The sequence below is a fragment of the Pinus tabuliformis genome, chromosome 9 (genome assembly GCF_031772625.1).
Source record: "Pinus tabuliformis cultivar Carrire ecotype Pingquan chromosome 9, CPIR1, whole genome shotgun sequence".
Lineage (NCBI taxonomy): Eukaryota > Viridiplantae > Streptophyta > Pinopsida > Pinales > Pinaceae > Pinus > Pinus tabuliformis.
This window is the reverse complement of record NC_142307.1, coordinates 1,397,017,404-1,397,034,560: the sequence shown is the minus strand read 5'-3', so window position 1 is coordinate 1,397,034,560 and position 17,157 is coordinate 1,397,017,404. Positions and strand designations below refer to the sequence as shown.

At 39.2% G+C, this 17,157-nt stretch overlaps 1 protein-coding gene across 2 annotated transcripts; it reads left to right on the top strand.

The window, feature by feature from the left end:
• The first annotated feature begins 668 nt into the window (after window positions 1-668).
• On the top strand, window positions 669-3,320 carry LOC149153759 ((R)-mandelonitrile lyase-like). Of its 2 annotated transcripts, XM_089440797.1 has the most exons (5): window positions 669-910; window positions 1,016-1,669; window positions 1,937-2,771; window positions 2,892-2,954; window positions 3,015-3,320. In XM_089440797.1, the coding sequence occupies exons 1-4, from the start codon at window positions 802-804 to the stop codon at window positions 2,929-2,931; spliced, it is 1,638 nt and encodes a 545-aa protein (XP_089296923.1). In that variant the 5' UTR covers window positions 669-801; the 3' UTR covers window positions 2,932-2,954; window positions 3,015-3,320. The 2 variants fall into 2 exon arrangements, with proteins under 2 accessions (XP_089296923.1, XP_089296922.1); XM_089440796.1 differs by having other exon boundaries at window positions 671-910; window positions 2,892-3,320.
• Window positions 3,321-17,157: the final 13,837 nt, after the last annotated feature.

The following is a 17,157-nucleotide window of genomic DNA, read 5'->3' as shown; positions in this document are numbered from 1 at the left end:
TTGTGATTTTGGAGCGTGAGAAAGAAGCTATTGGCAAGATGGTCCGTGCGTTTTTTATCTTTTATGGCGTTGAACTAATACGTGGCTTTACCGTTGGAGGTTTCTCTGTTAGAGTCGTTGGAGAGGGTCCTGTTTCACTGGAGTGGTTGCAGCTGGAGATTTTGAGATAACACTGTCGGCGACTCGGGAGTCGGCAGGGAACATTCTGAGTTTCTCCCCTTCCATTATAGTTAGTTGTTGGAGGTAGGGTTGTTTGAAAATAAATGTGTCAGAAGACATTTTACAATCCTAGAATTAAATGTTGGGGTGGCGGGGTGTTTTTTTTCCCGTGAACGTGTGGAAAATTGTTTTGCCAAGATTGAATTGAATTACCACTAAAACGGAGAGAACATAACAATGCTAAGGTGAATTATCAACGCAAAGGCAGAGAAAGTAGCAAACTGTAAATGAATTACTGTTCCGTAGACTACTTTTTTTTTTTTGTTCCAAAGTATATAGTTGCGAAAAATGGAACGATTGAAATGAAAATGGCAAGATTGGGTAAATGTCAGAGACATATATCCACACGTGCACTAATAGTTACCGTTTTGATTTCATGGACTGTGTGGATTGATTTCTATGTGCTGGATTTGATTCATCTCTAGATCAATACTTCGGCTCAGCCGTTAGCGTGTGATAATTATTTTCTAGATATATGCATGGACAATCCAAAAGCAAGCGCTTATAAATAGCTTCAGAAACACACCGAAATCCAACCACATCTCCAGAAAGGGTGAACGAGTTGAATCCCTGGTAAGAAAAATGACGATGATAAGGGTTGTAAATATTCGCGCATGGCTTTTGCTTCTGCTCGTCATGCTAATGATGTTGAGCAGCTTATCCTCTTCTCAGGCAGCGACAACACCCTCGGGTATGAACATGGGATGATATTGGATTACGTGTCTTTATATAGTTGATGTTATGATATGATAGAATTAATGGTTTCTTGTTTGTTTTGTTTTGTTGGGCTTTGCAGGTTTTCCGTTTGCGTTTATGACTATAGATGCGGAGAAAGCAGCTGCAAGGAAATATGATTACATTGTAGTTGGAGGAGGAACGGCCGGCTGCCCGTTGGCCGCAAAGCTGTCTACCAAGTATTCAGTTTTGGTAGTGGAGAGGGGAGGATCTCCTTATGGAGTTCCCGAGATTGAGAACGCCGATGCTTTTGGGAAGCCATTGGATGAGACCGACAATTACACTTCCATAGCGCAGACGTTTATTTCAGAGGACGGAGTGAGTAATGTGAGAGCGAGAGTTCTGGGCGGCGGAACTGCTATCAATGCGGGCTTCTACAGTAGGGCGGGCTCCGAATATGTTCGTAATGTGGGATGGGACGAGGGACTTGTAGAGGAGTCGTATGAATGGGTGGAGAAGCAGAATGCCTTCAAACCGTATCAACTGTCGCCTTGGTCGTTGGCTATCAGAGATGGCCTCCTGGAAGCAGGGGTTCTTCCATACAATGGATATACGTTGGATCATTTGGATGGAACCAAGATCAGCGCCTCCACCTTTGACAGCAAAGGAAAGAGACACACAGCAGCAGATCTTCTCAGGTTAGCCAATCCCGACAATATCGTGGTCCTTCTCAATGCTACCGTCAGCAGGTTTCTGTTCAATTCTCCGGCAGAAGGTATAAATTCATTTAAACACAGGAAATTGTTTCTACGTTTTATATTTCTCATTTAAACACAGGAAATTGTTTGTACGTTTTATATTTCTCATTTAAACACAGGAAATTGGTTTTCCGTTTTATATTTATCCAACGCGGAACTGACGTTTCACAACGTTCCTTCCTAACATATTTACGTCATTTTCAATTTATTTATAATCGATATTGGAATAATAGTTTTATATCCACATCTATAAATATAGATTGAGAATGAATTGGATCATGCAGAAGCGAAGGATAGCTCCTCTCGGAAGCCGAGAGCCAGTGGAGTTGAATTCATGGACCGCCATGGCCGGTCTTATCAAGCTTTGCTCAATGAAACGTCAAGCTCCAGCGAGGTAATCCTTACTGCAGGAGCCTTAGGCAGCCCCCAGCTGCTCCTCTTGAGCGGAATTTGCCCATCCGAACATCTAAAAGAATTCAATATTCCTCTAGTTCTAGATGCGCCCATGGTAGGCCAAAGGGTTCAGGACAACCCGCGTGCATCCGTAAACTGGCTATCTCACCAATTCTACACCATACAAGCAGTGGGTATCCTTAAAGCCTCTCAAAATTACATCGAGTCCTTGAGCACCTTCGTCAATGGCACCCTATCCTTCAACAAAAACAACGTTTATAGAGAAGTCATTTTTGAGAAGCTGGCATTTCCCTTATCCAGAGGACAGCTTCGGCTACGTAGCACGGATCCTCGAGACAATCCGTCTGTTCGATACAACTACTATTCTGACCCTTTGGACCTCCAGAGATGCATGCAGGGCGTGAGGGTCATAGACAAACTCCTCAACTCACCGTCTCTGCATAGATTTAATGCTAATTCCACTCATGACTTCAACTTCACTGGGCAGCCGTTACCAAAAAACATGTCGGATGATGCAGCCGTGGCGCAGATCTGCCGCGATACGTTGAACACAATCTGGCATTTTCATGGAGGATGTGAAGTTGGCTATGTGGTTAACCAGAAATATCAGGTCAACGGAGTTGAGGGGCTCAGGATTGTGGATGCCTCAACATTCACAAACGGTCCTGGAACCAACCCACAAGCCACCACTATGATGCTGGGCAGGTAATAACAATAATATTCCTAATATTCAGTTTCAGTTGGGTTTCTATTGCTCTTTTGTACCAATGGCATGTATAAATGAATGGGCAACCTAAATTTTGTGATTGTTGTGCGTGCATGCAGGTACGTAGGACTGAAGATTCTTCGAGGCTGGACTGAATGAAACAAAAACAAATGTCGGTGTAGGTATCCCCTTTTATTGTTTCGCTTCGGTTAATAAAGAGGCTCCAGAGTATGTCGGTGTAGGTATCCCCTTTTATTGTTTCGCTTCGGTTAATAAAGAGGCTCCAGAGTCGTCCCCCGTCTGGCTTCACCTAAAGCAACAGCCGGTGATTTCATTATTTTTTAATAAGGATTCTCCACATATCCTCAGTTGTTAGTTAGGGTATTAAATTCATTTTAATACAGTCGATGTATTATTCTCAATTGAGATCACAAAACATAAGGCTCAGGACAGGCGCTCTCTTAGAATTATGTGCTTGTGAGAGCCCATTAATTGTAAATGCTAGTTTTCTGGATTTCTTCTATGTTATAAATCATTTTTCATATAAATTGTAATTATTTTTAAATACATAATTTATGTTTTATACAAAATTGCTCTTTTGAAATTATGGGGTTGTGAGAGCCAAATCATTATGAATGTTATGTTTTATACAAAATTGCTCTTTTGAAATTATGGGGTTGTGAGAGCCAAATCATTATGAATGTTATTGTTTTTATTTTAGGCTAAATTCATTTTTATATAAAATATAATCATTTTTAAATTTCTAATTTATGTGTTTTATATAAAATATAATGATCTTTAAATATAAACTTTATATTTTGTTACGTATTTAATGATTTTAATAAACAATAATTTAATTTAGCTAACCAATTCCTTTTTTGTTGGTCTTATTCTAAAAATTTGAATCCTAAAACTTATTATTTACATAATACTTCATATTACAGCAATCCCCTCATTCACAAGACACTAATTCAACAAAACAATATTATTGTTAATTATAATTTGGTAAATTTGATTTTCTTTATGTTTTAATAATTCAGATTTAAATATTAAGAATGTTAAAAAATATATATTTTCCCCTCTATTTCCAAAATATTAATACATAATAATAATTATATTTATATACTCAAAATTTCATTTATAGCTATACAAATTTCTTTTATACTGTTTTTTCTCCTTATTTAAATATGGGTAAATTGAGGAACATTGATCATGAGTTAATTGTGATTTCCAAACTATTCTTTTTTTTGCTATAGCAAGAGTGTTTTTCATTCTTATTCAAAGGTCTAAAAAATACAGAACTATGTTACAGAGAGGGCTTGGTAGAGTCCTTATGCATGATGGACATGTAGTGTGCTATGAGTTATGGAAATTGAATGAGCATGAGCAGAACTATCCCACGCATGATCTTGAGTTGGCGGAAATTATACATGCATTGAATATGTGGAGACAAAACCCTATTGGCAGGCAGTTTGTGCTTATGAGTGATCAAATTGGGTTGAGGTATTTGTTTGACTAGCTGAATCTGAATTCCAAGCAGACTAGATGGTTGGCTAGGATCAACGAGTTCGACTTTGAGATCAAATACATCAAAGGCAAGGAGAACCGAGTGGCAGATGCTCTTAACTGGTGGGTACAGGTGAATTATTTGGCAGCTATGAGCTCTTATGGGACATATTTGTAGGATAGGATCTTGCAGGCAGGACAATAGGGTGTCAGATATATGGAGATTGTGCACAGGTTGTAGAAGGGTGATAGTACAGGTACAGGTGCAGGTGCATGTACAAGTACATGTAGTGGTACAAGTACATGTGGCAGTACATGTATAGGCACAAGTACAGGTACAGGTACAGGTGCAGGTGCACAGGACTTGGATTATTGTCTTATGGAAGAAGGATTGGTTAGGTTTTGAGACAGGATATATGTATCAGATAGCAGTGAGCTCAAGAAAGTGATATTGAGGGAGTTTCATACGAAACCGTATTCAGGTCACCCAGGGTATCAGAAGACACTCACAATGGTGAATAGATATTACTATTGGCTAAATCTAAAGAGGGATGTAGCAGAGTTTGTGTCTAGATGTTTCGATTGTCAGCGAGTGAATGTAGAGTGCAAACATCCAAGTGGACTGCTACAACCGATCACTATCCCGATGTGGAAATGGGAGGTCATTTCCATGGATTTCATCATAGTGTTTTCGAAAACAGTGAAGAAACATGACTCAATCATGGTCATTGTGGAAAGGTTAACAAAAGTTGCACACTTCATTCCAGTGAAGTCTACATTCTCAGCTAGTGATGTGGCACAAGTATTTATCAGAGATGTGGTTAGACTACATTGTGTCTTGAAGAAGATTATGTCAGACAGGGATGTGATATTCACTTCCAAGTTTTAGAAGGAGTTATTGGTAGGTTTGGGCATAGAGTTGGCCTTCAGCACAACGTATCATCTGCAGACGGATGGACAGACAGAGAGGGTCAACAAGATTTTAGAGGACATGTTGAGGATGTATGTAATGCATCAACAACGCAAATGGGAAGAGTATCTCCCTTTGGTTGAGTTTTCATACAACAATAGTTATCAAGAGTCATTGAGGATGAGTCCATTTGAGGACTTATATGGATGGAGTTGTAACACTCCCATTAGTTGGAGTGATACGGTTAGCAGAGTATTGATTGGACTAGATATGTTGGCAGACATGGAACATGAGATGCAGGTGATCAAGAAGAATCTCAAGGAAACACAGGATCGACAGAAGAGTTATGCAGATAGGAACAAATTGTTCAAGGTGTTCCAGGTTGGGGAACATGTGTACTTGCGCAGCAAACCGAAGAAGAGGGATCATGTGCCAAGCTGGCACCACGGTTTTGTGGACCCTTCAGTATCATTGAGAGGATTGGGCCAGTAGCCTATCGACTTGCACTGCCTCCGACAGTGAAAGTCCATGATGTTTTCCATGTCTCATTGCTTAAGAAGTATGTTAAAGATGTTAATCATGTGATTGAATGTTTTGTATTGCAGGTGGAACTAGATGGAGAATTCCAACCAGAGCCTCATTGTATACTGTAGAAAAAGGTACTCATGCTCTGGAATCGAACAATAGAGCAAGTTAAAGTGCAATGGAAGCAGTTTGGGGCCGATGAAGCTATATGGGAGATGGCAGATCAGATGTGGGCCATGTATCCTTCCTTGTTTATTGGTTGAGGCAAAGCAACTTTGATATGGTGGTTTGGTGATTACTTATGGTGGCTTGATAGTTTATTTATGGTGGTTTAGTATTTGCTTATGATGGCTTGGTATATGCTTCATGGTGATTTAGTATTTGCTTTATGTTGGTTTAGTATATGCTTTATGGTGATCAATATATGCTTTATGATGGTTGATATATGCTATATGATGTTTTTGATATATGCCTATATATGATGTTGGTATATGTTTGATATATGTTTTGGTATATGATTTGGCATATGTGTTTGGTGTATATAATTCTGATGATGTTATTATATGTACACCCGTGTATGGATGTAAATACTGTAACGCGTTGTGTTATAAAGCTCCACTATGCGGTATGGGTGTTATGTTATTATGCTATCATGTGGTTATGTTATCATGATGTTATGATGTCATATGGATTGGCACTCAGCAGGATGATTATTGTAAAACGATAATGAGCTGTGTTATAAAGCTCCACTATGCGGTATGATGTCATGATGTTATGTCTTGAGCATATCTTTCATTGTAAATATTGCATCGAGTTGTGTTATAAAGATCCATAAGAAATATGTCTTCTTTCAGCAGGTTACTGAGGTATAGGTGTGATTGAACACCGGGGACGGTGTCCCCCAAGGGGGAGGGTTCTGTGAAAGCCTTGGTGAAAATTCCATGTAATAAAGTTAAAAACAATAACCACGGATGATTGGGACACTTATTCCAAGCTGAATGTTGGGCAAGACATCATAGGGGGTGTTCATTTGGTTGTTTATTGCGAAGGAAATTGACAAAGGCAATGGCTAAGGCATTAACAAGCATTTTGGCACATTTATTTATGAAAATAATGGAAATTAGGAGAAAAAGGAGGTGAAAGGTCACAGGTTGCATGTGAGGAGGAAAATGAAGGAAAATAATGGAAAATGAAGAAAATAGAGGCCTCATTCATAAAAAGGATTATGAGGATCAGTTGGTAACCTTTTTTCAGTTCAGTGTTGGAGCTTTCTCGTTCTCTCTCTCTCTCTCATACTCTTGGATACTTAGAGTTTTCTTGGAGCACTCTTGGGAGGTGTGGCATAATTGGATTCTTGGAGAAAGAAGGTAGAGGAAGAGTAGGATAACACAGGAAGGCATCAGCACCAATAGCTACATCAAATTTTCTTGCAAGTACCAAGTTGCATGTATGATTTGTTCACTAGTTTAGACATGCATGGCATATGCATGTGAACTCTTGGTCATGATTTGTCATTGGCATGGAGGATTGCCTAGATTGACAGTGGATTGCCTAACCTTGCCATTTCTTGGATAACCATGGTGATTGTGGGTTTATTTTCATTGTTTTGTTTTGGTTGGTTCTCATGTTTCCTTAGCTTGAGTTGAGTTATTAGTTCCTGGAAGCCTTGGTTGGACAAACGCTCTAGAGCCTTGTAACAACTTGGGTTGAGTTACTAGCCTTGGAGCCTTGGTTGGACAAACACTCTTGAGCCCTTGGTGGGTTGAGTTACTAGTCCTGGAGCCTTGGTTGGACAAATGCTCTGGAGCCCCACGACAGCTATGGGTTGAGTTACTAGTCCTGGAGCCTTGGTTGGAACAAACGCTCTGGAGCACTGGATGGCTAGGATGGAGACCGATCTGGTGATGGTTTTGGTGATGTTTAACCGTGAGGTGGAACCAATGTTTGATGGGTTGAGGTGGATGGCCTCTGGAAGCCCTGTATGAGTTTTGATTGATGTTTTCTATGAGACCCCACATTCATGCTTGGAATATGGCATGGGGGTGAATCCCTGAAGAGAGATTTGACTTAGCCATTCTACAGTCGGGTGGAATGTGGTAGTCCCATCTTCGATTGGTTCATTGCATTCATTAATGAGAAATCATTTCCCTTGATTTTCATGTGTAAAGGTACATATGTATTTATGGATTTGATGGGTGATATGTTTATTGTATTTTTGTTCCTATTATGCTGGTTGTATGCACATTTTATGACAACAATTATGTATGGCTTTCAACATGTTTTTAATTGTATGTGAATGGATAATGTGTCTATGACCTAATAGATGATAATGAAGCAAATGGCATGATGGAACAATGGTTCATAGCGATTCTCAAATAAGTATGATATCCCCACACTTAATTCTATTGTTTACACATGTAGGTTACATGTCGATGATATGTTTGACGAAATGCCTATCACGGCTAGTAGGGATCCAGTCAAGGTCTTGAACAAGTATTTTCTTTAGTACTTTCATTTCCATGTTAGTTTACTGATATGAAGAGATAGTTCAGTTTTGGGTAGTGACTTGGGCTCTGGGCTTGAAAAAGTGGCTAAAATCCCAGAGGCGCTGGCATAACACTGAAAATTTTTGTCCACAATTGCGGGCAGGCAGGCCTGTGAGAGCGACTTTAGGTTGTTGGTCGCTCCCTTTCCCATAACATGAGAGAGACTATGGCCCAAGAGACCTAAAACAACATTGGGACCCAGGAACAGACTGTATAATTGGCCGACTTGTCCTCTGGGGGTTCTGTTGATGATGTTGGATGTTTGTATGGTGTGTTTCTATTGGTTCCACTTGCTTAAGGTGACTTAAGAGGTTGAATCATATCATAGTGGAGTCTCACCACATGTTTACCCTGGCTGGACGGTTGCTTGGGTAGATGTGGGAGGAGGGTGTTACATCGAGTTTGGTATCAAAGCAAGTATTCTTGATGTGAGTTGCATGAGTGAATGCTAACTAGGAATAAGATCCAAAAAGGTGAAGGAAACTCAAATCCTTTGATCCATAACTGGGGTGTGCAACATGAAGACAAAAAATGGTAGATGAGGAAGCTCGAATGAAGGAAGAGAGAAATTATCACAAGATCTTCTTCACCATGGAAAAGAAAGTGGACAAATTGTTTGCAGAATATGAGAAGACAATAAAGCCTGAGAAGAAAGAGCCATATTATCATGCCTCGGTAAACCATGGAGGTGGAGGAGAAGAGATCCCTCCCTCTCCATATTCTAGTGACAGTTCTTCTTCTTCCTCTTCTCATCATTCTAATAAGCATCATAGGAATGCATCTAAAAAGCCATTTTTTAAGCTAGATGTAAAGTTTGATTTTCCCACATATAATGGAGAATGTAATGCAGAGAAATTAAACAATTGGATTAGACAGATTGAGGTCTATTGCTGGATTCAAAAAATTGAGGAAGCTAAGGCCAATATCCAATTAGCATCTCTTCGGCTGGGTGGCACCGCTCTCGTCCGATGGGAGAGCAAGTTGTAGAAAGGTAGCAAAAAGTTGGGTAATCTCCTTTCTTCTTGGTCCAATTTTGTTTCTGCACTAAAATATCAATTCTATCCTTTGGGTTATCGACAAAAATGATTTAATGGAATGGTAATATTTGAGACAAGGAAAGGTTCAAAATGTACAAAGCTTCACAAAAGAGTTTAGAAAAAAAGCTTTAAATTTGGGAATTTCACTTGATTCATAAAAAACTGTAATAAAGTTTACTGGTGATTTACATAGTTACGTCAGACATTCTTTGTTGTTATTTGAGCCTACTACTATTGATGCGACTAGTGTGAAGGTCATTCACCTTGAAATAAGAGGAAAGAATGACAGAGGATCAACCCAAGAGATCATCTTTCAAACCTCATAATGGAGAGTTCAAAGTAAAAGGCAAGGGAAAGGACAAGAAGGCAACTACAACCAAGAAAGAAGAAGGAGCAAAGCCATATTGCACATATTGGAAGAAGGAAGGCCATGATTATGAACACTGTTGGAAGTTGCATCCGAATTTAAAGCCAAAGAGATTTGGTGGAAAGGGCAAGCAAAAGATGGTGGTAACCGTGTAGCAGGACCTTCGATCTGACTTCGGCGACAAAACAAAGATCACAACAGTGGGCATACAAGGTAACCTTTCTCTTCATGCTAATGAAAATTATAAATTGCACGCAAGTACAAGTTCTTCAAATGAGTCTCTTATTAATGGACAAAAGAGGACTGAATTGTTCCACATTAGAGTTGTGTTGAAACACACTAAAGTGGAAACCTTGTTTGATCTAGGCTAACAAGGACACTTGAATTCAAAATCCTTGGTTAAGAAATTAGTGTTGGAGACCAAGCCTCATCCAAAACCCTACCCTATTGGTTGGGTATGTGACAAAGCCAAATTACATGTAACCAAACAGTGCAGGGCTAGATTTGTGATTGCATCCAAACTAGTAAATGAGGTTGAACTTGATGTTGTAACTTTGGATATTTGTGGCATTATATTAAGGAGTCCATATTTGTCTGGCAGGAAAGTAGTTTTCTTTCACGATGAAAACAAGTATCATCTCACAAAAGACGAGGTGGAATACTTTGTTAGAACTTATCGTGCCAAAGATCAATGCAAGTATTGTAAGTGCAGGTCAGATAAAGAGATTGATCAATTCTAGCCAAGTGTGCATGCTCATGGTTGTGAGGGAATAAGATGTGGAGACATCTGAAGCTTTCCAAGGATGTGATCCCACTCATAAACATGAATGATATGAAATTGTTTCTAACTATAATGAGATTTTTCAGGAACCAAGTGGGTTGCCTCCAAAGCATGAGATCCAACATGGAATTTACTTGTAGCAAGATGCTCCTTTACCAAATATTGGTATGTACATGTTGTCAGCTATTGAGATGGAGGAGATAAAGAAGCAAGTGCAGGAATTTCTAAACCAAGGGGTCATAAGGCTAAGTTTTTCTCCATGTGGCTCACCCATTGTTTTGGTACCAAAAAAATATGGCACATGGAGAATGTGCTTGGACTACAGGGAACTCAACAAAATAATAGTGAAGAATCAGTACCCTCTCCCTCACATTGATGATTTATTAGACCAGTTGAGAAATGTTGTCTATTTCACAAAACAGGACTTGCGTAGTGGCTATCATCAGGTCAGGATTGTAGAACAAGATGTATGGAAGATTGCATTCAAGACAAAACAAGGGTTGTTTGAATGGATGGTGATGGCATTCATATTGTGCAATGCTATGGCCATGTTCATGAGGGTGATGAATGACATTTTCAGACCTTTTCTTGATGATTTTGTTCTTGTGTATCTTGTTGACATTCTTGTTTTTAGTAGAAATTAGGAAGATCATACGAGTCATGTTAAAAATGTGCTTGATGTTTTGCAAAAAGAAAAGTTGTATGTCAACATGTCTAAGTGTGAATTTGGTAAGACCTCTTTGGTTTACTTGGATCACATTGTTAGACGTGGACAGTTAAAAATAGATCCTTATAAAGTTGATGTGATTGTGAAATGGCCTAAACCCACCAATGTTATAGAGGTTTGTAACTTTTTGGGTGCAATACAATATTGGAGAAGATTCATTGCCAACTTCTCCGTCATTGCATACCCTTTGCATGTGTTAACGAGTATGAAGAAAACCTTTCAGTGGAGAGGAAAGCAACATAAAGACTTTGATACACTGAAAGAGAAGATCAATACCACATCAATTTTGGCCTTACCTAACCTCCAACAACCTTTTGAGATTGATATATATGCCAGTGAGTACGCCATGGGATCCATGTTGATGCAATAGAGGAAACCTATATGTTACCATTCAAAGACATTCTCCTAAGCTATCATGAACTTTCCCACCTACGGAAAGGAGTTGTATGCCTTGGTTCAAAGTGTGAAGAAGTGGAAGCACTATTTTATTGGAAAGGAGACCATCATTCACACATATCACTAGCCCTTGCAATACCTCCAGTCACAAACCAAGCTTCAACAAGCACGTAATTTTAGATGGATGGGGTTCCTTTAGTATTTTAATCTGGTAATAAAGTACAAGAAGGGCACTAGCACAAAAGTGGCATATATGCTTTCCCGTGCTCCTCTTTTTTCATATATTGTTTTGCAAAATGCCTCTTTATCTTTTGAAAATTATGTTGAACAATATGTTGATGATGAATAAGGAGATTTATGTAAATCCGACTCATGGATCGCAAGTAGACAATTACCATTTACAAGGAAAATTGTTGTACCACCTTGGAAAACTTTTACTCTTTATGCTTTCCTTCCTTTCCCGTTGGTCAAGCCTGCTTACGCATCCTTTTGAAAGATATTGATTATTTCAATGGAAACTGCCAAGTTGAAAGTGCCGCTATTACCGGCTGCTGCCAGGCTAAGACTACTGGACTAAGGCTATTACCTTAGGCAGTCTAATAGTCCTAATTGCATGGAGACTAATAAGGCTAATAGTACTTAGTGCTAGTCGTGTAGCCTGCCAGGCAGTCCATAGTGCTTTAACTCCACTGATTCGATAACTTCTTCTAATGGAACCATGGTAGGTTGCCATAAAAAATCGTTTTTATCAGGTCGGATACTCGCATCGGGTCAATCAAGCGGGTATCCCCACCTGATTAGGGGCTCAATATTTAGCTCAAAATTCAAAGTTCTCAAATTGGCTCAAAAACTATATGGCTACATCCATCTCGTCAATACAATTGCAACGCAATTTATTTCATTGAAAATGGAGCCTAGATGAAGGAGGAAAGCCCTATTGTTCGTTTTCCTAAACAACTAAAAAAATTGCAGAATGGGACAGAATGACGACATGGCAGTCCAGTCAGCAAGGGGAATCTTCTTCAGTTTTCACCCAATGAGGCTGTGTCGGGCGGATGAATCGTTCTTGCGGACAAGACCGATCTCCCTAGTATCTAATGATATCTAGCGACAAGCAAACCAAACAAATTCTATCTTTCTCTAAATATGCGATTTATAAATAAAGGTTACTAGGTGTTTTAGGCCTACCTCGGGTCTAGTGCTAGTTTGTGGAAGCCACGCTTCGTTTGTCCAAATGAGCTCCCTTTTAAAGAATCTGCAAACACAAACAAGCACACATATTAAATAGCACCTGCATAGCCAATATAATAAACCATATTTATCATGATGATCAAGGAATTCATGAAATAAACCATAGAAGACAATTTATTGAGAAAAATGAATCTGATTGTATTAACTTTAATCAAAGAAGAACTTTACAACCTTGGTGCCTTGATGCTGTACAAGCTCCTCCCAGGGTCCAGCAAGAATCTCCTCTACTTTGACAAGTTTCACTCTCTTCCCAAAGAAGCCAAAAGGTATGTAATCTCTCCTCTCAAGCTTAACTAGGAAGTCTCAATTCCAACAACATTTACCCTCAAAAATGTTCAGCTTTCAACCTCCCTAGAAACCAGCCCAATGCCTCAATTTATAGTGCAGAGGAGGGAAGTTACCAGGTCCACCTTCAAAGGGATAGAGTCCTCCTTCAAAGGGATAAGCTCCTCTCATTAAGGGGTTAGCTCCTTTAGTTATGGGATGCATGAACCACCTGGGAGCGAACTTGCCACCTCAATATTCCTTCTACAAGCGTCCAGAATTAATCCAAAGTGCGTTTTTAATAATAAACTTGCGCCTTTTTTACTTTTACAGGGGTCCGCATCCACTCCTTTAGAGACAGAGCAGGCAGGTCCGTAGGTAACATGACCAAGGGGTGCGGGACTGCAGGTAATGCTAAGAGAAAGTGTGGAACCAGAGTTTTATAGATTTTCAAAGACTTTGTCTCATTTTTAAAGCTTGACATGAAGAGCTGAGGTTTGAGACTTGCAAAGGAGGATAGTATGAGTGGTGATAGACTCACACTGACTACAGAAAGTCATGGTGACAATATTTTGTGTAACAGATTGCCCCCTAAAGTGCGAACTCTGTAGTAGATAAGGATTTCATTTATCATCTAAGAAGAGTGAAGTACTTTATCATTTCGAGGATCATCTTGTGGAGAGCCTGGTTGGAACCTGTAAAAACATTCAATGCAAAATATATATATGAGATCATATCATCGCTGAGGTAAGCATTCCCATACTCAGATCAAAATTGACTAGAAAACTAACTAAACTACTCTTGTAATGCATCACAAGTATAGACACATGCAGACACAGTATGGGCGCAGCCATCTGTTTATGAATAGTCCACAATGTAATGAATACAAAATTCCTTGCAGCCTGGATGGTGGAAACTAGATTCAGGGTCTTGATTTCTACTTCCCGAAATAGTACGATTCTATCCGTGTGAATGAATGTGTCGAAGTCGAACATGGAAGAAACCACTTGATTACCAATCAATGATGTAAACTGTTAACAAGTGTGAGAGAAACCACCATTAATGTCAATGGCTCTCAAAGTACTTAGTACAATCCATGAAATGTGAATAGATGTGTTGATGTCGAACATGTCATGGAATCCTTTGATCGAAGGTCAATGATGCAACCTATCATCGAAGGGGAGAAACCTGCCATTGAGGCATGGAGATCCCAAGGTACTGAAAATTTCTAGATCATCTTTCTAGATAATGAGCTGAAGTCGATAGAAAGCGATCCGTCATAGGCAATCCCACAACATGAAATCATAGATCAAGTTTGAAGAAATATAGTTGCAAGGACTGACTCAGGGATGGTCAAGATGTATGACAGATATTTTGCAGATGCATGGTTTATTTGCACTGACCTCTTGAACACATAACGACACTGCATATGGTTTGGTGACAATTGACCCAAAGCTAATACCCAGAAACCGGCTGAAGACTTTCAATATGGTTTGATTAACTGTTAGGCAAAGGATTTCCCAACCCAGGTGAACAAAAAGTGTCATGTTCAAGAGTGGTTAAATATTTTTCTGAGACACAAAGTATGAAAAATAGGTTCATTTTTCTCTCTTTTCCCCCACCATTTCTGGCAAGTACCTCTTTATTTTTGACAATCTTGAGGAGGATAACATTTACTTGATTATAAGCTCATCCTTCAGGCGAGTCCAACTTAGTTTAAATTTGAACCCTAAGAAGGAGTGGTCCGTACCTGTTTGTAATTGAACAGGTCCTTTACTGTTAAATTTTAATGAGTCCAGTATAGGAGAAACTCAACGTTTTTCAATTGTAGGGAGTCTGAAAAACTTAAGAAAACTCCATGGTTGTCCTTTTTCGTAAATTTGTGTCCCCCAAGCCCGAAAAAGTATAAAATAATACTTGAGAGAACCGCTTGACCATTACGATCAAGGAGTACTTTTCATAATTAGTGTCTCTGATTTGAAAAAGTAAAAAAGCGATCAATGACACGTTGTTTTATAACCAATATCGAACTTGAAACGACAAAAATCCGGCAATCTTTTCAGGTTTATACGGTCAGAAAAGAGCTGTAAGTGGACCGTCCTTTTAATTCCGTTTTAGCGAGTTTAAAAGGAAAAACTCGGCAATCTTTTCATATTTTACGAGTCAGAAAAGAGCTTAAAGAGGACTCGTCATAGAGGAATGAGTGGTATAAAGGGTAGCAACTGGTTCCGGTAATGGAGGAACTGCTCAAAACATGTAATGGTTAAGAGGCTGGCTAATAAAACCACTCATAGATGCGGTCCCTCAGGAAGGGTAAACAACCAAGTGAAAGCATATGATAAACCAAAGAGATGGTGGTGATGGAATGAAAACAACCAAGGCTCATCTAACAGAATTTAGCGGATAAAAAAGGTAATCACGAGATGTAAAACGGGTATGGGTTCATTTTTACACTAGCTTGAACCATAGAGAACTTTGCTTGGATTCGGTTTCATGTTTACACAAGCTTGAAACGAAAAACTATGCTTGTTATAAGTTCGCATGCCCCCAGCATAATGACGCAAAATGAGGTACATGCCCCCCAAGCTTCATCGCATTCAACCAGGTGGATGAAATGAAGGTTTACTTTCAAGATCTTAGAAAGACTCGAGGGAGTTGTTTCATTTTTTAGTGAGGTTGACACAGGAAAAGAAGTATCCTCAAAACCCTTGTTTCATTTTTTAAATGAGCTTGACACAAGATAAGGAACTATGCTCATGACTCCTTGTTTCATTTTTTAACGAGCTTGACACAAGACAAAGAACTATGCTCATAAAATCCTTGATTCATTTTCTAACGAGCTTGACACAAGAAAAGGAACTATGCTCAAGACATCCGGTTTCATTTTTTAACGAGGTTGAGACAGGAACAAACTATCCTCGCGTCTACTATCTACAATCTACCTATATAACCTATGACCCTTTGTTTCATTTTTTAACGAGCTTGACACAAGACAAGGAACTATGCTCATGACTCCTTGTTTCATTTTTTAACGAGATTGACACAAGACAAGGAACTATGCTCTAAAATCCTTGATTCATTTTTTAACGAGCTTGACACAAGACAAGGAACTATGCTCAAGTCTACTCTCTACAATCTACCTATATAACCTATGACTCCTTGTTTCATTTTTTAACGAGCTTGACACAAGACAAGGAACTATGCTCATGAATCCTTGTTTCATTTTTTAACGAGCTTGACACAAGACAAGGAACTATGCTCATGACTACTCTCTAAAATATGCCTATATAACCTACTGATTCATTTTTTTTTTAATGAGGTTGACACAGGAAAAGAATTGTCCTCATACCTGATTCATTTTTTAACGAGGTTGACTCAGTAACATGAACTATCCTCTAAAATCCTTGATTCATTTTTTAATGAGGTTGACTTAGTAACAGGAACTATCCTTTGACCAACTGATTCATTTTTTAACGAGGTTGACACATGAAAAGAACTGTCCTCATACTCACTAATTCATTTTTTAACGAGGTTGACACAGTAAAAGGAACTTTCCTCGAAACCCTTGTTTCTTTTTTTAACGAGCTTGACACAAGACAAGGAACTATGCTCATGACATCCTTTTTCATTTTTTAACGAGGTTGAGATAGGAACAAACTATCCTCGAAACCCTTGATTATGGCTTCCAACTGGAAGAAAGACATGTCAATGGACACACCTTGATCATGGCTTCCAAGAGGTCTTCATCATAAGGAAGAATAGTTCTCTGGAAGGAACACATGTCGAGGGACTCAAAAGGGATAAGAACATCGCGTTCAAGTAATCCCATAGAGTTTTCCATGTCAATTACTGAATCTAAATCAAAGGAAGATGAGCAAAAAGTGAGAGGCTCACTTACATCGGTAACTGAAAACATGGGACCAGTTGCCACATAATTAACCCGTGGCGGGGTAGATACCACTTTAGAATCAGGAACACTTAGGGGTGTCATATTATTGGTAGTTGAAACAAGACTAGGGAATGAAAGCTGGTCTACAGTCACAATATTTCCATTGTGAGGGAAAGACATCATGCG

Coding starts and splice junctions, on each gene's coding strand:
- LOC149153759 (XM_089440797.1), top strand. CDS start 802: ATGACGATGATAAGGGTTGTAAATATTCGCGCATGGCTTTTGCTTCTG. Junction 911..1,015: donor GGCAGCGACAACACCCTCGG/GTATGAACATGG, acceptor TGGGCTTTGCAG/GTTTTCCGTTTGCGTTTATG. Junction 2,772..2,891: donor ACCACTATGATGCTGGGCAG/GTAATAACAATA, acceptor GCGTGCATGCAG/GTACGTAGGACTGAAGATTC.